The sequence below is a fragment of the Mesoplodon mirus genome (assembly GCF_964341445.2).
Source record: "Mesoplodon mirus genome assembly, chromosome: 12".
NCBI lineage: Eukaryota > Metazoa > Chordata > Mammalia > Artiodactyla > Ziphiidae > Mesoplodon > Mesoplodon mirus.
The window spans coordinates 687,856-710,074 of record NC_138988.1 but is presented as its reverse complement, the minus strand read 5'-3'; the positions used below and the strand labels follow the sequence as shown (position 1 = coordinate 710,074).

Genomic DNA, 22,219 nt, shown 5'->3' with positions numbered 1-22,219 from the left:
CTCAGCTCAGAGTGAAACCGCCTGGAGAGCCCTCACACCCAGGCGCTGGCCCGTGGGACACAGCACCTCTCGGGGCTGGACCTCGCCCAGCAGTCCTGCGGAGGAGCCTTGCGTCTTCGACCTGCTCCCTCCCTACTGCCTGGCAGCTGCCAGGAGCAAAGCGCTCTTAGGGCCGCTTTAAAGCCGGAGGCTCCTGAGGTGAGACTGGCGGGGCCTGGGACCTTGGGGAGCTGGCAGGGAGGGTCAGGAAGGAGGTCCACGCCTCAGGGCAGGGACTCTAGGACAGCCTGCAGTGCCCCCAACATGGGGCTGGGGAGCACGTGGCACCCGGACCACCATGACCACACCTCCACTCACCAAAGGCCGGGCCCCGTCAGGCCGGCACAGGAGTGGCTGCCCTCTGCCCCCGCAGCTCTCCCCCTTCCACAGGGCAGCCCGGCCCTTTCCACGACCCCTACCCTGCACCCTGGCCTCTCCACCACCCACTGCCCAGAGGTCAGGACCGGTGGCCACCCTGGACAGCAGGGCCTGACTTCACCCAGTGCTGCTCTTGGACCTGGCCTAGCGGCGCCCACAGACCCCCTCCCCGCCCACCGCCGCGGAGCCCAGGGCGGGCGGGAGGCCGCAGCTGACGCCTACCTTGTGCGCTGAGCCGACGCAGTGCTTGTAGGCCTTGACCAGGTCCGCACACAGCAGCACCTCCTGCAGGTGCTCGCGGTAGCAGCGCAGGATCTGGGCCTGCAGCCCCGAGCACACGGGCTCCACCCTGCGGGGCCTGCGGAGAGGAGGAGGCAGTCTGGGGCAGTGCCACGGGCGAGGCATGGAGGCCGCGGCGTCCGGTCACCCACCAGAGAGGGGCCGAGGTGGCCGTCGAGGGACCCCGCCCACCCAAGGCCTCCAGGGCGCCTCCCACCCCGGGTGTGGGCCACCATCATCTCCCCCAAAGCTGTTTTTCTGATTTCAAAACTAATACATGCACAATGAGGAAAACTGGAAAAACACAAAATGTTTTTTAAAAAACTAAGGTGTTCAGACTCACTTCCTAGAGAATATCACTGCAGCATTTTAGAGGAAGTTACTATTTTTTCTTTCTTTGTTTATCAAGGTAGGCTTAGAACCTAAAACTAGACTCTAAATGTATTCATTTAAAGAATGATTTTATGTTCTCTTTTTAAAAATATGAAACAAAGATGAAAAAGGGAAATAAAGCTTATTCTCAAGTCGGTCACCGGGGTCTTCCTCCTGACACCTCGCCCGCTGCCGCTCCCGCCCTCCCCTCTCTCCGGACCTCACACATGCTCCCCTGTACACGCACCCTCTCACAATCACAGGCATGCACACACGTGTGCACGCACACACACCTGTGCACACAGCTGTACCCTCACTCACACACGTGCACATATATACATACACATGCACTCACGCCCCCGAGCTCCTGTGTTCACGGGTTCAGGCCCCTGCTCCCCGCGGCTCCAGGCGGGGTTGCCGTCTCTCACCGCCCACCCCGACCCCAAACCAGGCAGCAGAGGACGAGGAGGCAGGTGGCCGGCCCAGGTCCCACACTAGGATGCAGGGGCTCCGGGACACACACTCACGGGGTTTCCATGGTTTCTGGCAGGTCCACCAGGAATGTCGGAGCCGCGGCTAAGCCTGGGCCCCGTGTTGCCCTCCCAAGCTCGGGCGCCACGGAGGCCTCGGCAGTGGAAGGACCCCTGCTCCTGTCACCCAGGGCCTGCAGGTCGACAGCTCCCCGGCCCCGGATCTGGTTTCAGAAGTCCAGCCTTGCAGCAGGTGCTGGGCTGGAACGCTGGTTTTAACACAACTCAACCTTCCACATCCACCCGTGAAGACCAGGAACACCCGTGGTGTGGGGCTCGTCCTGGAGCCACACCCTCTCCAGACCGACGGCAGAAGCGACTCCCCCGCTGGCTGTAACTGGGCAGAGCCGTGGCTTCTTAACTCTGCCCCCCACCTCCTGTCTTCAGGTCCCTGGACCAGGGCCCCCGTGCGTTCTGAGGGTGAACCTCGCAGAGCACCCGGGGGCTCCCAGTTCAGGAGAAGCAGAGGGAGGGGCCGAGCAGAACCCAGCCCCCCACCCCAGGGTCACCCGTGGGCCTGCGGACGCCTCTCTGCACTGGCGTTTGTCAGCCACAACACGAGGAGACAGGGTGTCAGGGAAACGTCAATCACAAGAAATTTCACCTGTCTGCCTGCAAACGGGCCGTGAATGGCGTGGGGCAAGGAGCAGGCGAGGCTGGGTCACACAGCTGGGGCCGCGGCGAGCCTGTCCACTGCATGCAGAACGGCTCAGGCTTTATAGGCTGCTTGGACACACAGGGAAGGTACCCAGGGCAGTGACCTCTCCAGGGAGGGAGAGAAGCCCTGCCCCCCAAGCTGAGGGACACGTTAGGATTCCCATCTGGGAGGCTCTGGGGGGTGAACGCTGGCCCCCTCAGAGGTCAGCTCCCCTTGCTTGCCAGACTCGCCTCCTCTGCACGAGGGGCTGAGATGCCAGACAGGAGCCTGCAGAGTGAGGGGGGCAGGGCGGGTGGGGCGGGTTGAGAGCAGGGCAGGCATGTGGCAGACGAGAGCGACGACAGGAGGCTTTGGGGCTGGGCCCAGGTGTGGGCTGGACGATGGGCCCCGTCGGACCTGTGCTTCACAGCTCATGGCTCACCCAGGCCCGGGTGGTGCTCCTTTCCCAGGAATCTTAAGGCACCCATCGTGGTGTCCCTTCTCCAAGGAGCCAAGAGACCCCAAGCAGGTGCCCTGTGGGCCAGTGGGGGGGCACACAGGTTTTGGGGGCTTTGCCACATCCTGCTGTGAGTTCAGGGTCAGGGGGCGAGGAGGGCCCATTGAGCACAACAGTCCAGGATTGGCCTGTGGGGTCAGTTTTCAACACCCACACAGCTGCCAGCTGGCAGTGTCACAGGTACTCAGGGACCTGGCTTCCAGCCCGCCTCCCCGACGGCCCTCAGGGCTGCACAGTGACAGGCGCAGAGACCACCAGGCGCTGTGGGGAGTGAGGGTCTCACACAGGCCAGCTGGCCTCGGCACCGTGGCCACCTCTGGGGATGGAAACCATGACCCCAGTGCCACCTGTGAACTGAGCTCTACCCCCTGGTGGAAGTGACACGCTTCCAGGAGGAGGGTTGTGATAAAAGGCTCCCACGAGCCAGGAATCAGCCCTCTCCTCCCTCCATCCAGGAACCAACACTGCCCACCAACCAGGCGGAGAGAAGAGCTGCCCTGTGTGCTCCAGACCGCCGCCCGCTGCCCCTGCCAGCTTCGGGAGACCAGCCATGTCGCTCTCACTGACAGGCACCCCGCGCTGGGAACCCGGCCCTCCCCACCTGCGTGGGCACAGAGGGCCCTCCTCCCTTTCCTTTGCCCCAAACACCCTAAACTTCTCCCCCAGGGCCAACCCCAGTCGTCCCAACAACACACACCCCCCAAACTCCAACGCTTGGAACGCGCCCCCCCGGTCCCTGGAGCCTTCCAGCCTAGCATGTCACCCCCAACCCGCCAATTCCTCAGCACATTCACATCAAGCGCCAGGGAACCCACTTCCCGCCTGGTTTCCATCTTGGTGAGTGGAGTCCCTGTCACTCCAGTGACCTACCTGGTCAGAAACCGGGAGTCACTCTAGATGCCTCCCTCTTACCTCCTACCTATAACGTTCCTGCTTGTCTGCAATCTAACTGAAAACCGCAGATGTATCCACTGCAACTCCCCAACAGCAGGCGGTCACCCTCTCTCTCCCTGGGCCTCACCCACCCCACCTGGGTGGCTCTAGAGGCCACTGCTCGTCCTGCTGCATCCCTCCTCCCCGAGGCCTTCAGTCCCCGCAGACGCTCGCTCGCTCCTCTCGGCCGCTGGCTCAGGTCTGTGGAGGCCAAACGCCCCCCCCGCCCCCGCCCGTGTTCTGCCTCCTCTGCACCCCCTGCCAGCTGCAGCTCTGGGTGGTTCCCAGAGCGGCCGCCCCCAGGCCACAGTGACCCTTCCAGAAGGGCCCCCTCCCCCTCTGGTGCTCAGGCCTTTGGGGCCCAGCTCTCCCGAGCTCTTTGTGCCACTCCCCACACAGTCTGGGGCCTGCTTCCTCGTCCCCCTGCCCCCCAAGGGCCACCAGCACCCTAAGGGCACAGACACCCCTCCCTGGCATCCCAGCCTCACTACCCCTGCCTCCTACCTAGAGGAGGGGTCCTTCTGCAGGGCCAAGGGCACCCCCATCAGCCGCCCCTTGTCTCCCCCGGCACCGGGGTGGTCTGACCCAGTGGCCCTTCTCTCTCGTACCTCCGCTATTCCACTCTCTGCTGAAGACACACTCATCTCTGGAGCGTCTAAGAGGATCGCAAACCCAAACCACTTCTGCTCATGGCCCTCCCACCCCAGCCCGCTCTCCTCTCCCAGAAGCTCTGCCAGGGGCTCTGCTCTCACCCCCCGGTCCAGCCCCACGGGTTCTTCCTGCTCAGGGGCCCATCGCAGCCCGCCTGTCCCTGGAGGCTGGAGGCCCCGTCCTGACTCCACTCCGCTAGCGCTCTCCCTCCACGCATGCCCCCGAGCCCCACGTGGGGCCCCCGCTATTCCCACAGTTCTGTGCCAGACTCACGGCCAGTGTGGTCACTGCGGGACGAGCGGCCCAGTGGGTGCCCACAGGGACCCGACACCCTCATCCTCCTGCACCTCGTACGCTGGGCACGTTGTCCCCGACATCCCCATAGCCCACCCTCTCCACGGCGAGCACTGATTGCCCTAGAACGTAAAGCAGCCCATGGGTTTCTGCAACTCCAAGGAGGTTAACAAACCCATTTCTGCGGTGATTACAGCTCGCTGGACCCTGTGCTAAGCAGTCCCTCCTGTCCGCGTCTGTCCCTTCTCTCCGGCCCTGCTCTCCCCCTCCTGAACTCGGGAGGTCCCCCGTCCACAGCCAGTCTGTCCCCACAAGGGCGCAGGGCACGGGTCGGCCCGGAGCTGCAGGGGAGTCCATGATGGGCGTGGCCTGGAGGACCACCCTGCCACCCTGCCGCGAGGGCACCAGGACAGAGGGGCACACAGCTCCGTGAAACAGCAACCGCACATGCTCACCCATCGTTCACCGAGTCACACAGCAAGGCCACTGAGGCCGCTAGGGAGGGACCTGCCCTGTGCAGCCCCCGGCGTCACCCCTTCGCCCCCGGCGTCGCCCTCCTTACCCCCGGGGAGGGGGGGTCCGCATGGGGGGTGGGGGGAGCCCAGTGCAAGGGACGGGGCTGAAACCACACCCCTGCAGGGAAGACACGGCCACGGCCACGGCCCCGGCCCCAGGGAACTGGACCCTCACGCCGTCTGAAGTTCACGGTCCACGGCTGGGAACTGCTCTCAGCTCTCCTGTGGCAAAGCTGAGACGCTTGGCTGTTCCGGCCCGGAAGGCGCGTCTGCGGCAAGGTGTGGAGCCAAGGCCCTGGGAACCCACTGCGCACGTGAAGGCCAGCGGGTAGGGGTGCCTCCCCCAAAACACGCCCTTCCTGGAGCCTCAGCATGTGACCTGGATTGGAGATGGGGTCCTGGCAGGTACCATTAGTCAGCATGGGGTCACGGTTGGGCAGGGAGGCCCCTGATCCAACGTGGCTGGTGTCCTCCTAAGAGGAGGAGAGACACTGACCACGGACACAGACCAGAGGAGAAGCCACACGATGCCGGAGGCAGAAGCTGCAGTGATGCGCCTACAGGCCAAGGATGCCAAGCCTCCCGGCAACACCAGAAGCTAGACAAATGCCCGGGAGCCCTCAGCTTCAGAGAGAACCAGCTGTGGGCCACAGCAGCCCCAGGAAACACGCAGCCGGCCACGCAGGAAAGCGCCGAGTGCCGACTGGGCAGAAGTTAGTGGGAGGCAGATGGCTCACCAGTCACCTTCTGACAGACAGAAACACGCATCTTGCGTGACAGAGGCTCTGCGGTAAATGGCTCAGGTGGGAGGCCTCTCGTCCCAGGTTGCATCACAGGCCGGGCCTGAGGTCCAGGTCATTCTGAGGACCAGCCCCTGCCAGGTCCTAACCCGGCACAGCAGCCCATCCTGCAGGTGGGGACACCAGTGTCAGAGGGGTTAGGTGACTTGCCCAAGGCCACACAGCGAGAGACAGAGGCAGCATAAGAGCCCGGTTATCTGGCTCCAGGGCCACGTTGTGTCCATTTAGCTCCATGCCAAGTTTGAAAAATTCCCCCAAAATTCCAAGCAAGGAAGAACCAAGGGTACAGAAAAGAAGCAAAAGACACATGGGATTCAGGCTCCCAGGGGAGCCAGAAGTTTGCCAACTGGAAGGGCCGACACTGGCCCGCGCGGCCACAGGGGTGCCCGTGCCAGCGCGGGGCCGGGCCCCCTCCGAGCTCACACAAGCCCGGCTGTGCACGGGCCCGAGTGCGACGTCACACACATCCCTCTGTGGGCTCTGCGTTACTGACCGACATCTCATCACCCCCGCCTTCTCCCATCACCACCGCTGGTGTGGAGCTGGGCCATCAGACATCCCCCGGACACTTCATTTCAGAGACGCGCTGGCGGGGGTGAACGCACAGAGCGGCCTTCTATCACGGCTCGGGGGCGAGGTGCACGGGCTCCCCGGAGCTGCACATCCATCTCTGTCAGGACCAGCTGAGCTGCGGGGCAGGCTCCGCGGCGGCCCGGCCAGGGCCCAGGGGCCCACGAGACCAGCTGCTCGCTGAGGACCCGCTTCGCTGGCCGCTGCCGACCACGTGCCCCTCAGCCCGGGTGGGTGGGGTCCAGAGACACACCGTCGCCACAGGCCACACGGGGCCCCCCAGGGGGGCAGCTATTCTGGGAGCCCAGGCCTAGCAGAACTCTGCTCCCGAGGGAACGCAGCGCAAACTGGCCCCCACGGCTGCTTAACCAGTGACAGGATTCCCCACTGGAACTGTCACTGCACGCACACGTGCACATGTGCACACGTGCACGGAACAGAGAGGCCGCTCCTGGCTTTGGTCCTTTGTGGAAAAGCCGCAGGGGAAGCACACGTCCCCCCTCCCCGAGGAGCCTCCCGATTCACCAGACATGTGGGGTGGACGCAGCCCAAGGAGGCGTGGGTCGTGGGGGTCTTGGGGGTCCGCAGAGGGCCACACTAGGACCACTGGGGCCACACAGCCGTTCCCCACGGTCCCTCAGTGGCCAGGGGGCTGGAGGCTCCAGGGGAGGGGGAGGGAGCGGCAGCAGCGGCGCCTGAGGACCCCCAGGACCCCGTTGCCGGCATCCTCTTCTTTCCTTTCCCCGAGGCCTCCCTGTCTCCTGGGCAGCGGCACCTGCTGGCGGGTGTCCCCCCCAGTCTGCCTCCCCCACCTCCTTGTGACACACCTGGGGGGCCTCTCCAAGCCCTGCTGTGCCCCCTCCTCCCCGTGCAGGCCCGGCCGCTTGCCTGTTGCCCAGGGACGGGCCGGCACCTCCTGCTCTTATGTAAGTTTTCACCGAGGCCCAGACCCCGCAGGGACCCTGGCCCCCGGCCCTGTGCTGCAGAGCCGTGGCCCCAGGAAGAGCACGGTGCCACAGACACTGGCTCAGGCCTCCCGCCTGTCCACGCCTGCCTGTCAGTCCACCGTACACGGAGCGGCCGAGGCCACACTGAGGCTTCTCCTGTGATGGGTGTGACACGGCAGGGGCGACTCCCCAGGCTGCTCCTTGGCTCCCAAGCCCCCGGGATGTGCCCGCCCTGCAAGGCACTGCACAGGGCCACTGCCGGGGGGATGCTGGCTGGTGTCCCGGTGGCAGGCTGCCATCACAGGCACCGTATGGGCCGAGGTCCTGCGTGCACTCGCTGCCAGCCTCCGTCCTCCCGTCCCCTCTGACTGGAGCTAAGTGTCCCCGATCGACTGTGTCACCTCTGCTCACCCACGAGGTGCTGGCATGGCTCACACCTACAAGGGCGCCTGGCGGCTGGGGCCAAACCTGCGTGGAGTGGCCCCATTGGACTGGGAGTGCCCGGCGGGCAGGAACCAGCTTACTACCTCTGCGTCCAGGGTCCCCGCCGACGCCGAGCTCAGCAGATGACCCAGCCCAGGGAGACCATCACCCCGACCACCCAGATGTCTGCCTGGTCCAGCCTGTTGCCTCTGTGGCCTGTGGGTGGGCCCTGGGCCTGCTCTCCAGCTGCCTCTGGACGGACTCCACTTCCTGGGGGAGCCTCCCTGTGCCCAGCCCCAGGAGTGGGACCCTCGCAGCAGCCAGGAGCTCAGTGTCAACTGGAAACCAACAAACCAAGGAGCTTGCCTCTGGGCTGGGCCGGACCACGCAGCCCTCCACACGCGGCAGAGTTGGGTCGGCGGACAGCATAAGCCTCAGTGCAGGATGGCCAGCATTTCCCAGCCCCCAAAGAGGTTTGTGGTGTGGCGTGGTGTGCTCTGGTGACAGGGGACACAGGGACAGAGGCAGGAACTAACCCCCGATGCCGTCGGGTGAGACTCAGGCAGAAATACCCCTGGTGACGTGAGCAGGCACAGCTGCTCCTCCCCGGGCCTTCCCTACAGTGACTCTGAGGCTGGGCTGTCCCTCGTCCCCTCTGTGATGGGACCGAAGCCGAAGCCTGGAGCCCCTGGGCACCCCCGACCCCTGGTCCTGCCCGGCCCTTGCGTCCAGCCCGCACAGGCCTCCTGTCGTCACAGGAACTGCCTCCCCGGGGCCTCCTCCCACCCGGCCCCTGCGTCCACTGACTCAGACCCTTCCCGAAGCCCTGCCCGCCGCCGGCCCAGCAGACCCAAACCCTCCACCCGCCACACAGCTTCCCCGCCTCAGCCTGCAGAAACGTGTCCTCAGCTGAAACCTGACACATAATCTCAGTGAAGAAACAGATTAGTGCAGAGCTGGCGCGGTGGGGTCCTCGCAGGTCCGTCCCCTGCTCTACAGTTTCCCAGCACATTTGGAAACCGCAGGGGCCTTTTCCTGGCTGACCCGGGGTGTTCTGAAGGGCGTCCCTGGACGCTGGGGCTGATTCACTTTGTGGGCCACACCCCCGTCCACTGTCACCAACACAGGAGGTGCAAAGGGCCTCAGGGCATCACCCATCCATGCACCTCACACGTCGCCGAGGGCGGGGAGGGGCCGGAGTCTCCATGCAGGAAGCACCGGGACGGTCAGCCCCCTCCTCACCCTCATCTATGCTCTGAACCACAGCTGACTCTCAGCAGCATCAGAGTTGCCTCCGGTCCCCAGAGTCCAGCAAGACCCTGGTGCCACCTGATCCGAGGAGAGGGAGCCAAAGCCAGGAGGCGGGGGGACGCGGCCCCCAGCCGTGTGGTGCTGGGCTTCCTGTGCTCCCCGTCAGCCTGGGGTCACCGAGCACACAGCACGAGGGGGGGCGCCCTCCTGCCCTCCTGCCGGAGGGGCCGCAGGGAGTGGGTGGTGCAGCCCGGGACGGGGAAGCAGCCAGAGCAGCGGTGAGGGCGCTTTACACTGAGCACAAAAGGTCAGTAACTGAGCAGGTGTGGGTGTAGCACGTGGAGGACAAGGGAGCCAGGCCCGCTGAGGAGGGAACTCCACACGTGGAGCAGCTGCAAGAACCCTAGCGCCGGAACCCGGGGAACCCGTGTGGACCTCATGTGCTCAGACACACGTACGCGTGAGTGTGCGGAAACTCACACACGTAAATGTGCACAAAACACTGACACCCCAGCAGCAGCAAGCACGCCCGGCGCCCAGATCTTGGTTTCTAAGCGCCACTCTGCAGTAAACAGAACAGAGTGGAGACGCGGCTGATTCCAGGGCTGGGGCCGGAACACCTGTGCCAGAGAGTGAAGGCCACTCAGAGCGTGAAGCCACACATCAAAAGGACAGAAGAGTGTGTCTGAAGGCAGAATCCTGGACCACGTGAGCAACGACATCAACGAGGGAATTTATTACAACCCAACAAGGCACTGTGACTCCTTGACTCTGTCCTAACATAAACAAACAAACGAACACCTCAGTGGGGGAGAAGGGAAACTCTCCCTTTAATTCAATTCATAAATGTAGAGGAACCGATGCAAGTAAACAACTGCCATGGGCCACCCCGACTGTGGTGGCTGGTTCAGGGGAGAGTAGCCCCTAGAGGCCGAGGCTGAGGCATCAAGATCTGGACACACCCTGGAGAACCTCCCACAGAGCAGGGATCAAGCACAAGGGGACACAGCCTGTGCAGAGAGACCAGGCAGACCCACCGTGACCGGGTCATGGTCCACATCCCTAGTGGAGAGGTGGGACCCACCCGGAAGGGCACGGCACCATTTGGGGGGCCTTCCTGCTGGGAACACACGGCCTGAGGCTGGCCATTAGGAAGCATCGGGCGGACCCAGGCTGAGGTCACCCTTCAGAAAGAGAGGCCTGTACCCTTTTAGACTGTCGAGGTCATGAGAGACAGAGAAGACCAAGGAACGGCCCCAGCTGGAGACGGATGGTCACGGAGGTGCAGCACAAACTCCTGGGCCAGAAAGGAAAGGGCCGCGGTGGGCAGCGGGGGGCGTGCCTGTGGTCTGCGGCTGAGTCAGCGAGGGCTTCCCGACCAGAGGAGCTGTGTGTGGTCACGGAGCACGGTCCTGGGAGGTGCATGGTGGTCTAGAACACTTAGCGGCAACAGGTCACCATGTCAGGAAAAGACAGTCTTTTTGTCTAGAGGGAGGCAGTGAGGGCGCTCTAGTGTGACCGGTCGGGGACCTGGCTTAAGGCAACAGTTCTTGTTCTTGGGACCTTTCTATGGGCTTGAAATTATTTCAAAATAAGGCAAAATAGAACACAACAAGGATGGCAGTTCGAGAGGACTGAATGGATTCAAAAGGATGTATCTGTCCCAAAAGAGCCCACCAGGTTTTCCTTTTTTTTTTCCAGCTGGGAGTGGGGTAGAGAAAGTTTGACAAAGTGATTCTAAATTCATTTGAAAAAGCAAGTTGGAAAAAGATCACCAAGGTAGAAGAACTTGCTCTGATGGATATTTAATATTTTAAATTAGTGTAGCTGCATAGTATGTTTTATACATATCTAAAACGTGCAGGCTTGGCCCCGGAAAAGAGTCCAGAAACACACCCAAGGACGTTAGCGCAGGACTGGGTGGACTTTCACATCGTGCTGATGGGACAGAGAGCCTCCCATTTGGGAGAGACCCCACGTGGATCTGTACTCCACACCCCACAGCTAAGGAACCACAGTGGGGTCATCTGGAGCACGCCTTAGTGGGGAGCAAGTCATAGTGGTTCTCATCCTAAAAATGTGGGTATGGTGGGAAGGAAGGCCTTTGTGATAGAACCTAAGTCACAAACAGAAAAATTAACAACAGCAAAAATGCACTGGGTCCCTATCCCCCCATCAACTTCCAAAGGACAGAAATTAAACTCAAAAAACAGTCACAATGGAAATAAAAGATTAATAACACTGTTACACAAAGACCTTTTAAAAAGAATTAATAAGGAAAAAAGGGCGAAGGCCATACGTAAGTAATTCACAAAAGAAGAAATGAAAACAGCTAGTAATTTCTGGAAGGGTTTAACCTCACCGATCCTGGAAGAAATGAGGAAGTTTAAAAAAGAGAGGTTTTGTTTGTTTGGTTTTGGTTGTGAGATTGGCAAAGATGTTTTTTAGAAATATTGTTAAAATCCTGTGCTTGGGGAAATGGACACCGTCCAGCATCATTGTTTGGAGTGAAAATTGGTATAGGGCCTCCATTGTTCTGGAGAGCCAGTAAGTAAAATGTAAACACATAAATATACACATATAAATACACAGTTGTGTGTGTGTGTGTGTGTGTGTGTGTTCTCTGACCCAACAATTCCCTCTACAAGGTTTTAAATAAGTGCACAACAGATAAACCCTATTTGTTGCAGTTATCATTATATTGGTGAAAAACGATCAGAAAACTCCCCAGGATTCATCAATAAGTGAGCGATTACATAAATTCTGACCATCTAGAATAACAATGTGGTATGAAAAGTGAACATGTAAATGCACATTTACCAACATGGACACAGGCCCACAGAATGCGGACGAGGGAGGTGACGTGTGTTTCCACGAGCCCACTTATGTCCAACTGTGTGTGTGCTCAGCTCAGAGTGACGTCACCACAACTTAAGCAGGGCGAAATTTGGGCTTTTTTAACTTTTTAATACTTTTATGCATCGTTTGATTTTTTACAATATTCATGTATCACTTTTCTAAGCAGAAGACAAAACTATTTTTCATTTTGAAAAACTGTAAAGATACATAATCATCTGGATATTTTCATCACTGATGACTTCAAGATGCTACAGTAAACAGCAAATCAAACAATGTGCAGACACCACATCCATACGTTATAGATCTGGATGGATTCTACAAGTGCACTGCAAGGTATTATGTATATCTGAACACACACACACATAATCAGAGAGGACGAAGACAGGTGGGTGTGGAATGCAAAGCAAATGGGCATGTGCACAAAGTAGGAGCTAAATCCTTGTTGAATTGGGAGCAAATAAAGAAATGCTTCTCTCTGAAAAGTCTGAAATAGAAATCAACGTGCTCACAGAGTCAAAGGAATGCATGCCTCTTCCGGTGGATCTGCTACGAGACCGACCGTATGGCTCCGGCACCCCACCTGTGCCACCGCTGCTCAGGAATGGGAAGGACGTGACCCTTGCCTGCCCCGTGGTCACAAATCACAGGTGTCACGGGCACCCTCTCTCCTTTCCCCTGGCGCATGCACCCGCCCCGCCGTGCACACGCAAGCACACACGCTGAGAGACAGGCTGGTACAACAGGCTGAAACGAGCATGAATCAGGGCAGAGACGCTCGGCTGTAACAACCATCAACCACACAGGACAGGACGGCAGCCTGAGCTCAACACACTTCACCTGCCACCTCTAGAGCCGTCATCCTGAAACTCGCCCACTGCCATCCGTTCAGAGCTTCCCAAGCCTTCAGAAAGAGCCCAGACCCCGGCACTCATGCCCTCTCCCCTCGGGTGGACTCGGCGGACACGGGAGGCTGGCAGGGGCAGCCTGGGCAACGGGCCTCTCCTGACCACCGGCGCTGTCCCCTTGGGAAGCCCGTTCACGGCACGACTCCCCATGATCCTGTCCACAGAACGAGCGAGGTGACATCGTCCAGGTGCCTGGGCCACAGGCAGCATCCGCCGAGTGCCAGGGCCTCCCTCCCGTCTGCCTCGCAAGCCCACAGGAGCTGCAGCCTCCGCTCCGGCTGGGCCCACTGTGCGAGGTGTCGTGTGTGACCCACTCTGCACAGGCCAAGCACACACACACTGCACGGGAGGGGCCCAGGCCTTGCTGGTGTGGAATCTACATGGGCTCCTGGCCTAGCACCGGCAACTTCCTGCCACATCGGCCCCAAGCGAAAGCTGGAGCCCAGCTGTCCCCACCTGACCCAGCACTGGCCCTCTCTGGAATGCATTTTACCTCCCAAACAGTTCCGTTTAATCTGTGTTAGAGATGTGCTATGCTGCACAATCACCCCTCGTAACTTTTCTTAATTCCTCAAGATGCATTCTGCTACCTTTGAAGAAATAAACACAGCTTCACTGCTCATTTTTACCATATGGAAAGTGTCATAAATTTTATATCCAAGACAAATGGCAAGCTTTGTATTATAAAAATCCTATTTTTCCTGTTATAGCTTCAACCAGACTTTTGGCCTTTGCTTAAATAGGCATTTGGACTGAGCTGCACATGGTTTTGAGCTGATACACAGAAGCTACAGCAACAAACCCTGAGAGCAAAGAGCCTTTTGTCACCATGGCTCCCACCCTACACTCTCCAGCCAGGCAACCAGACGTGGCCGCACCTTGTTTCACCGCGCGGTGCTGTCCTCCTTCTGGGATTTCAGCCTGGGCCCTGAGGACTAGTTATCATGTAGGTCAGGGTCTGGAGGACTAGACATCATGAGACTGGGTTAGGGCGGATGGGGCTGTCTGCCCGGGAGGGCTCATACCTGCCTCAAGGCCACCTAGTGGTCAGCATGGTACAGGCTGTGCTGGGCCTCAATGCCCGGTCCCTGGAGGGAGGGAGGCTCTGAAGAGCGAGAGGCACAGAGGAAGGGACACCACAGGGAGACCAGAGTCCCCTCTGCTTCACACCAACACTGCCGTGCTGCCACCAGAAACCAGGATCCAGGCGGAAACAGCGCCAATGGCTGCGGCTAGCATCCTGCATCACCCAAGACACGGCAGGGGACGTGCAGTCACCTGGGAACCCCAGAGCCACGTTCAAGATACACGCTCTTCCCCAAACGACTCCCAGATCTGAGCAGTTGTGTCCTTAAAACAAGGAACCATGTGTCATAAACACATTTTTCTCATCTAGGACCGAGGTGACCATATTTTTTACTTTTAAACCATTTTATATTTCTAACCCATATTTAGAAACTCGTACCTGCCTGAGGTAGAAGCTTGTTTACCTGACGAAGGAGACAATGTCAAAGGAAAGAAAGCGGCAGCACGTTCCCTCAGCCCAGCTCTGACAAAAGCAGGGCTGTGACAGTGACGCCCTAGGAGACAGTGCCAGCCCTGCCGGGGCCAAGGACCCCGAGGTGGCTGCTATGAGCCAATTCACCGGTCAGGGTGCTCGCAGGACAGGTGGGGAGGGAAATCGTGTGTCAGCTCAAGCGAAACTCCTGGGCAGTGGGACAACTGTCCTCACGAGACGCCTGAAAGGCGGCCCATCCACCGCGGGAAATTCACAGAAGAGTGGGGCAGCCAGAGTCAGAGCGCCACGACCCCGCCAGGAGTCTCTCGTAGGAGCTGGGGGTCGGCCTGCCGGAAGCGCTGCATGGACGGTCAGTGGGGTCCAGCTGACCAGGCGGTGGCAGCGAGCTAGGACGGCGCTGCGGCCGGCGAGGGGCTGCCCACGGACCCTGTGGTTTCGGGGGTGCCTCCACGCGGTGGCCCACGGCGTCCCCTCGTTTGTGCGTGTGTTGGGTGGGGGCAGGGGGCCACAGCGGGAGGGACGGTCTGGGGACACTGTCAAGCGTTCCTAGGAACCGCGGCCCAGGGTGTGTGCCCTCAACTCCCCGAGACTGGACTGTGGAGAAGCCTGGGACTAGTGGTTCTCGATTCTCTGCGGTCTGACCACACCAGGAACACACAGCCTGTCCTGGACGATAAAACCAGGGTCCACTCCAGCCTGGACCCACAGCCGTGCCGTGAGTGCAAGGGAAGCCCCAGGGCGGCACGTGGCCAGCCCGTACCACACACGCCGCTTCTCTGGAGGCGGACCCTCAGGACAGAGAGCTCCTGGGTGGGGTGGGTGGAGCCCCCGACCCTTCCGACCCTACAGCCTTTCCTCCAGGGGCCTGGAGGCTGGCGGGATGCTAACACGTAACCACGGACCTCTCACAGACGTGATTGCAGAGGCTGCAGAGATCACCCTTCCTGGAGACCCCGCCCTGGTCCTGCGGCACCTGGCACCTGGAGACGGTGTGGCGTCCGGGAGGTCAGCAGAGCCCTGCCCTTGTCGCCGCCAAGGGATGGGAGCCCGGTCCATGGGGCCCGGATCTGAGGGGCTCTGAGACCTACACAATGACTGCTCGACTGTCCCGAGCCCTCGGCGGGGCTGCCTCTCGGGAGGACAGGGCGTGCGGTGCTGGCACAGATGACCACGCGGGACCCTAAGCAGAGCTTTCTCTCGGAAGCGGAACAGGGAGGCGACAGACTCGGAAGAATAAACCCAAGGAGGACGCTGCACAGTGCAACCCCTTCACTGACTGAAAAGGGAACATTCCTCCACTGTAACAGCATCTGATCCCCAGAAGATGATCTGAAACGTGACCCTCCAAGCAAAAGGAAAGTGGCACAAAGATCGGAGCCTTCCGGGATGGGGGCATCACTCCCGAAGCCACAGGCGTTAGCAGAGCTGGGATGAGGGCCGTCTCGTCTCGGCCGAGGGGAGGGATTAACAGACTGTCGTCTCTGAGCCCAGCTTCCTGAGTCACGGGTCTCTGAGCAGTAAGAAGGCACCGGGTGGCGGCCAGGCGCCCCTGGAGGCTGAGGCCACGTGGGGTGGGGTCCGCCGGGGGCTCACGCCCCGTAGGACAGGCTCTGAGCCCACCGCCTGTGGTCCTCAGGAGGCTCCCCTGCCCCTCCTGGCTGGGGGCCCGCAGACGCTCTCCCCGGTCAGGAGCCTCCCTCCTTCCTGCTGGACCCTGGCCTCCCCCCGGCACCCGAGCCTGGGGGTCTGCACGGCCCCTTCTCATCTCTCGGTTCTGCTCCGGAGCCAGGGACGGTCCCCAGAGTCTCAGCCACCTTCCGCCCGCTGTCCCACTGCATCCTCGTCGGGGGCCCAGCTCATGTGCAGAGGCCTCGTGTGTCTGTCTGCCAAGAGGGAGAGTCACCGGCTGGCGGTGCCAAAGCGGGGCCCACGTGGGCTCCCCACCTCCACCTCGGCACTGGCACCGTCTCAGCCTCTCCCAGATGCTGCCAGGCATCTTTCTAGAACACGAATCCCCGCTTACAAGCTTTCTCACGCTTGCCGCTGCCTGCAGGACGCATTCCAGTTCTCTCACACGCACAGAAGGCCCTTCACACCTGCGACCGGGCCACCCTTGCAGCCGCACCCGAGCCTCAGGCCCACCCCTTGACACCTGCTTCCTCCCATGCAGGTCCCTGCTTTCTCCGGCACCACGCCTGGGTCTCTGCCCACATGGCCCTGACGGCAGAGCCAAATCAGCCGGGAAGCCCCATGGCCTCTGCCCGGGAGGGCATCATTCACACGGTGGTAAAGCAATGATCACACTGGATATACCACGCGGGTGCTCCGGTCCGGGGCCCGGGACACAAAGCAGCAAACACGGCTCCTGCCCACAGAAGCCTGAGGGCCAGTGGAGCACAGTGCGGGGACAGAAGGGGCGCCCAGCGGGGGTCTCAGCCCCAGGTCCACCCCGGCGAGCCCAGAGGGCGGTGCCGCCTCGGGAGATGTGTCCGTGCACCCTGACACGTGGCACCTCTGGGAGAGGGCCCAGATCACCGCCACCTAATCCTGTCTGCAGAGAGAAGGGACGACGGAGAGCCCTACGGGGGCAGCGAGTCACATGGCAAACACACCCAGCCGTCTCTGTGGATGTGGCCTGGGCCGGGGCAGGCCATGGAGAGAGTCCCTGAAGGGGGAGCCTCCCCGCTCGAGGCCAGTCACGAGTAGATCACAAGGAGACTCTGCCCGGAGAAACCCGGTGGCCGCTGTCCACGGGCCATGGGAGCCAGTCAGCCTGCCAGCCTGCAGCGACGTCTCTGCCGGATGTCTATGAATGGGCACCACGGCCCAGGAGGAAACAGCAGGCCTGGGCCCCATCGGACCTGGTTCGGACCCCACGCTACCCCTGCCGTGGGTCCTGAGCACCCGTGGGGACCACTCGGCCCTCACAGGAGCCTGAGCAAAAGAGGCACCATCCCCGCCCCGTTTCACAGTCCAGGAAGCGAGCCCACAAGGTGCCGGATGCGGCTTTGGCCTCTGCCATGCGCTTCACACCAGGAGACCCTGAACCACACAGGCTCCGGCACAGCCGCCGCACCTGATATCCTTAAAGAAACGGATTACCTGCACTTTGTCTTGTGAATGAATTATTAAATGGGTTTTGATTTGTCAACCTCTCAAAAAGCCAGGTACACCCGGTTAAACCACGTGTTTTGGTAAATTTCTGAATAGACAATGCTCCTTTTAACAGGTTAGGTAAGGTAAGGAAGTCAGAGACAGAAACATCCTTTGAATTCAGGCTAATACAGCACCACCTGGATTGGAGGATGTTTGAACCCGTCGTATTCAGGATTCAAGCCCACAAGCACTGTCTCCATAGACAATCACCGTTCCATCATTAGGTCCCTGACAGATGCAGACGGGGAAGCTCACACACCTGAAAAACAGCCCCTCCCTCAGGTGGGCCCACGTCAGACAGGAGCCCGGCCCAGGTGAGGTGGGCAGCCCAGCAGCTGTGTCCTCACGGACCAGGCCTCTCTGGTCACAGTCCCTGCAGCACGGTGACTCAGTCCCAGGAAACAGTCAATAGCCTGCATCTTTCGGCTCCCCTGTGCTGACCTCTTTGAGGGCCGCCCTCGGTGGGGCTGGGAGCTGTACGAGTTTCCTGCCAGGGGGTGCCGAGAGCAGCTCTGGATGACTCCCACAGGAAGAGGACAGAGGTTATCATAACAAATAGATGTGACAATAAATGCAGGATGTTCCCCGGGGTCTTAATCTCTTCCTTCAGGAAACCCCAGCAATCCCGCCTTCCGTGCTGTTGTGAGGTAGAGGGTGTGTGTGTGCGTGTGTGCATGTGTGCGTGTGTGCGTGCGTACTGGGTTATTTGCTTCTGCCTCAGCAATGGAACCCTTCCGAAACCAGAGCCCCAGCCGGTGGATGTTGGCCTCGCCGCCCGTGCTCCTCCTCAGGCCAAGTGCTTGCTGACCCCCGAGGATACACTGGGCCTGGCAGCCTCAGGAGAGCTCGAGAGGCCAGCGTGAAGTTGGGAGGGTCACTGTCCGTCAACGTCTAACACAGCCAATGTGACCCACGGTGCTGTTTCCTGCTTGGCAAACTCTAACCCCTTCCTCAAAAGTGAAGCCGGGACTCCCAGCCACTGGGGAGCAGCTGGTGGAAGAACTACGCTCTCCTCCAGGAAAAAAATTTAAAGTTGGAATTTAAACATCTGTTTGAAGGCTTCTAAGGACAAGACGAAGTACAACTTGATGGCCAAGGCGATGAGGAGAAGGGACTCTGGAGGTGAGTGTTCATTCCTGGAGCCGCCTCCCCTCCCATCCCCCTAAGTTTTTGCCAATTCTTGGTGTTGGGCAAACAGCTTCTGCTAAAAGGCAGAGAGGCCAGGAGGGTCTCTGGAGCTCTCTCGGGACGGTAGAGGCACAGCATGGCTGGGACTCAAGGGATCGGGACTCCAGGGAGAAGGGAGGCACACTCAGGGGTTTTCCTCCTTTAAAGCATTCTTCAGATCCTTGAGCTCAAGAAGCCTCATGGCAGGAAACTCAGAGCCTAAGTAAAAAGCCACTGAAGGGCAGAGTAGAATTCTCAGAAGTTTCATAGAGTTGAGGAAGCAAACATGGGGCTTTCGAGCTCGCCAAGAACAAGGAGCCCTGGACAGCCAGACCCTAGGGACAGGGGTCAGTCAGGAAGCCTGAGCTCCACCAAGACTGCAGGCAGGACCCAGTCAGCTCAGTCCATCAGGGTTTACATGATCTGCCTCCATGCTGGCCCATCAAGGACAGGGGTGAGCACCTCTGGGGAAGCCTGTGTACCTTCCCTCTAATGCCTGGCATTCAATCAGGAAGTACCAGGCACACGGAGAAACAGAACCACGAGGAAAAAACAGGCAACAGGAACAGACCTGCAGATGATGTCAAAAGAACTACAATGAATATGTTCAAGACTTCAGGTGGCAAAAACCAGAATCCCACCAGACACTGGGGGAGAAAATGCAAACAGAATTTCTAGAATTGAAAAAATGCAGTAATTGAAATTCAGAATTCATTAAATAGGCTTAAAGCAGATGACACATTAGAGAGAGGATTAATGAAGTGAAAAGTCAATAGAGAAGACTCAGGTTACAGCATAGAGATGAAGAAACAGTGAGGAAAACCAGAAAAAAGAGTGTGGAGACACGGGAGAGACAGTCATTCCAGAGAGGAAGAAAGACAAGACAGGCAGAGTTTCATCTGAAAACGGAATGACTGAAAATCTTCTAAAACAAATGAAAGGACGTCGAACCCCAAGGCATGAACCCCAAGCAGGAAAAAAGAAAGAAAATTTAAACTTGGGCACACCAGAGTCAAAATGCTAAAGAACCAAAGACAAAGTCTGAAAATCAGACAGAGAAAAAAAGAATTAGTACAAAGGAGGAACAATAACATCCACACCGACTTCTCCAGGGAAAAATAGGTATCACGGAGTAGAAAGAGTCCCTGAAAAAGCCAATGGCAAGGGGACTGCTATCTGCTTCCAATTGAGGGTAAAGTGAGGATGTTTCCAGACAATTCAAAACAGACAGGCTCTGTGATCAGCAAACTACACTAAAAGAAACACTAAAGAAGTAGTTCAGTGAGAAGCAAGTGATCCCAGGAAGAACCCATAAATCCACACAGGGTAACGACGCAGAGGACCTGAGCAGGGCTGAGCGACGTCTCCGCGGAGCCGCTACGTCACGCGCACACGGAAGGTCTGCCGGAGCCAACCACTCGCTGGGCCGTGAAGACGCTCAGAGTGTCTCAAGGACTTACGGCGTGTTCTCTAATCACAGAATTAAACCAGAAATCAATGCTCTAGAAGGGAACGAGAAAATGGCCAGTGTCTGGAAAGTAGGCAATATATTTTGAAACAAGCTAGGAGTCAAAGAAATCAGAGTGAAAATCAGAAAATCTCTGAACAGAATTATAAACCAAAACTTGTAGGGTGTAGCTAAAGCTGCAAAGCAATTGCTACTTCGAATGCATATATTAGGAAGGAGAGCAGGCTGGAACCGGCTACAAAGTCCCGGGCTCTGGCTTCTGCCCAGTCTCCTCATCCACCCCTTCAGCAGCCCAACGTCAAGGCCTTGAACACGCTAATCGCTTCCTGCCTGGGGCCTCCACACCCGCTGACCTTCTTTTGAGAAGCCCTCTCTCCCTCCTTGCTTGTTCTGGCCCATGTCTCGGGTCCTGAGGAGTCAGTTTAAGTGTAGGACACCCCCACTCCATGCCCGCCCGGGTCTGGGGTCTGGGTCGGGGCCTCAGGCCGAGCTTCTTCACTCACTGTCTTTCACGGCTCATCACTGTCATCAGCCATTGTTTGGGCAAATGGTTTTTGTGCGGTTAGTTTTTAAATGTTGTTTGTCATTCCCTAAATGCTGTAAGCGCCCGGCTGGCAGGAACGGAAGCTGTCTTCTTTGTGGTCCTGTCACTAGTGCCAAGCAAGGTGCCTGGCGGATGCAGGCGCTCTGTGCTCCGTGTCCGTGTGTGAAAAACGCACAGGCATCTGGTTAACCACCTAAGTGACCGCTCCATGGACTCAGAGTTGCTAAAAGATGCCCACTGTCTTAGAAGAAAATGCTCCGACCGATATGACCGCGGTCAGCAGCTGCATTTACTTCCGTGGTATTTACGATACAATCGACAAACATTTGCAAATGCGAACTCTCCTACCAAGGACTCGGTCCCCACCCCAGGTTTTAAGTAAAACAATCTCTGATTCTGCCTCCTTGTTGGCTCTGTTTGGGAAATTACAACAGTTTTTTTAGTGAACTCAATTTACATATTAAATCTGTCCCACACTATGCCATGCTAGGTGTGGTGAAGGGACAACTGAATAAACGGCCACCATCGCTAACCACTGTCACGCAGGCACAGCAGCAGCCGCTGACGGCCCAGGTCCACCGTCCACGGGGGTCTCACCCACAGACAGGAAACCCAGCAGGAGGCAGGGCCGAGGTCTGGGTCCAGGTCTGCTGGGCTCTCACCTCCGTCCCGCCGCCCACCTTACGTCCACAGGGGCCTCCATGGGACAGCAAAGCCGCCAAGACAAACAGTGAGGCCCCGAGGCCCCGAAGCTGTCCAAGCTGAGCTTGGCCCCCGCCGCACGTCCAGGCGTGGCTGTGGGCAGGTGAGGGAGCCACCCGACCTCTCTGGCCCCAGTTCCCGGTCTGCAAGATGGAACCACCGACAGCAGACGAGGGGCACCGACCCTTCAGTCACACGCTCTACAGGGGGCGTCGCCCAGGATGCCGTGAACAGAGTCCCCCTGCACCACACACGCCACCCCCTTGCCTTCAGAGGGCACGAGAATGAAAAAGGAGGTGACAGTCAAATCCACCCGAGTCCCCCCTCAGGATGGGGCCACATGGTGGGTGACAAAACGTGGCAGCACTGACGGCAGAGCCCTGGCAGCTCTCCAGCTCCTTCCCCTGCAGGTAGGTCGAGATCCAGGGAAAGAGGGCGGGGGCTGCCCCACTCGGGAGCCTGGCGAGGGCCTGCCCACTTCTAGGGGTCACATTCCTGGGTGGCTGTCGCCCAACCTCTTCCTGTCACCCACTGCCTGTGATTCCGGTGAGCTGGAATCTCATCTGGGAGAGGTGGGGACCCCACCGGGGCAGCGAGAACGCTCCGTCCTCGGGGTCCCAGGTCTCCGTCGCCCCCCGGGGAGTGGGAGGGTCCTGCTCCCCGGTTCCCGTCACTGCCCCAGGGCTGACCTGCAAGAGAAGATTCTCCTCCCCACACCCTCCCTTCAGTCAGCTCGACCAGGACCCACGGCACCTCCCCGGCT

General features: G+C 59.3%; 1 protein-coding gene across 1 annotated transcript in view; it reads right to left on the bottom strand.

Annotated features, from left to right (window-relative positions):
• CHCHD6 (coiled-coil-helix-coiled-coil-helix domain containing 6) overlaps positions 1-22,219 on the bottom strand; it is a 128,146-nt gene that overhangs the window by 440 nt on the left and 105,487 nt on the right. The window contains exon 7 of the mRNA XM_082637208.1: positions 640-775. Coding sequence (XP_082493334.1) covers positions 640-775 — 136 coding nt within the window. The remainder of the gene's footprint in view (positions 1-639; positions 776-22,219) is intronic.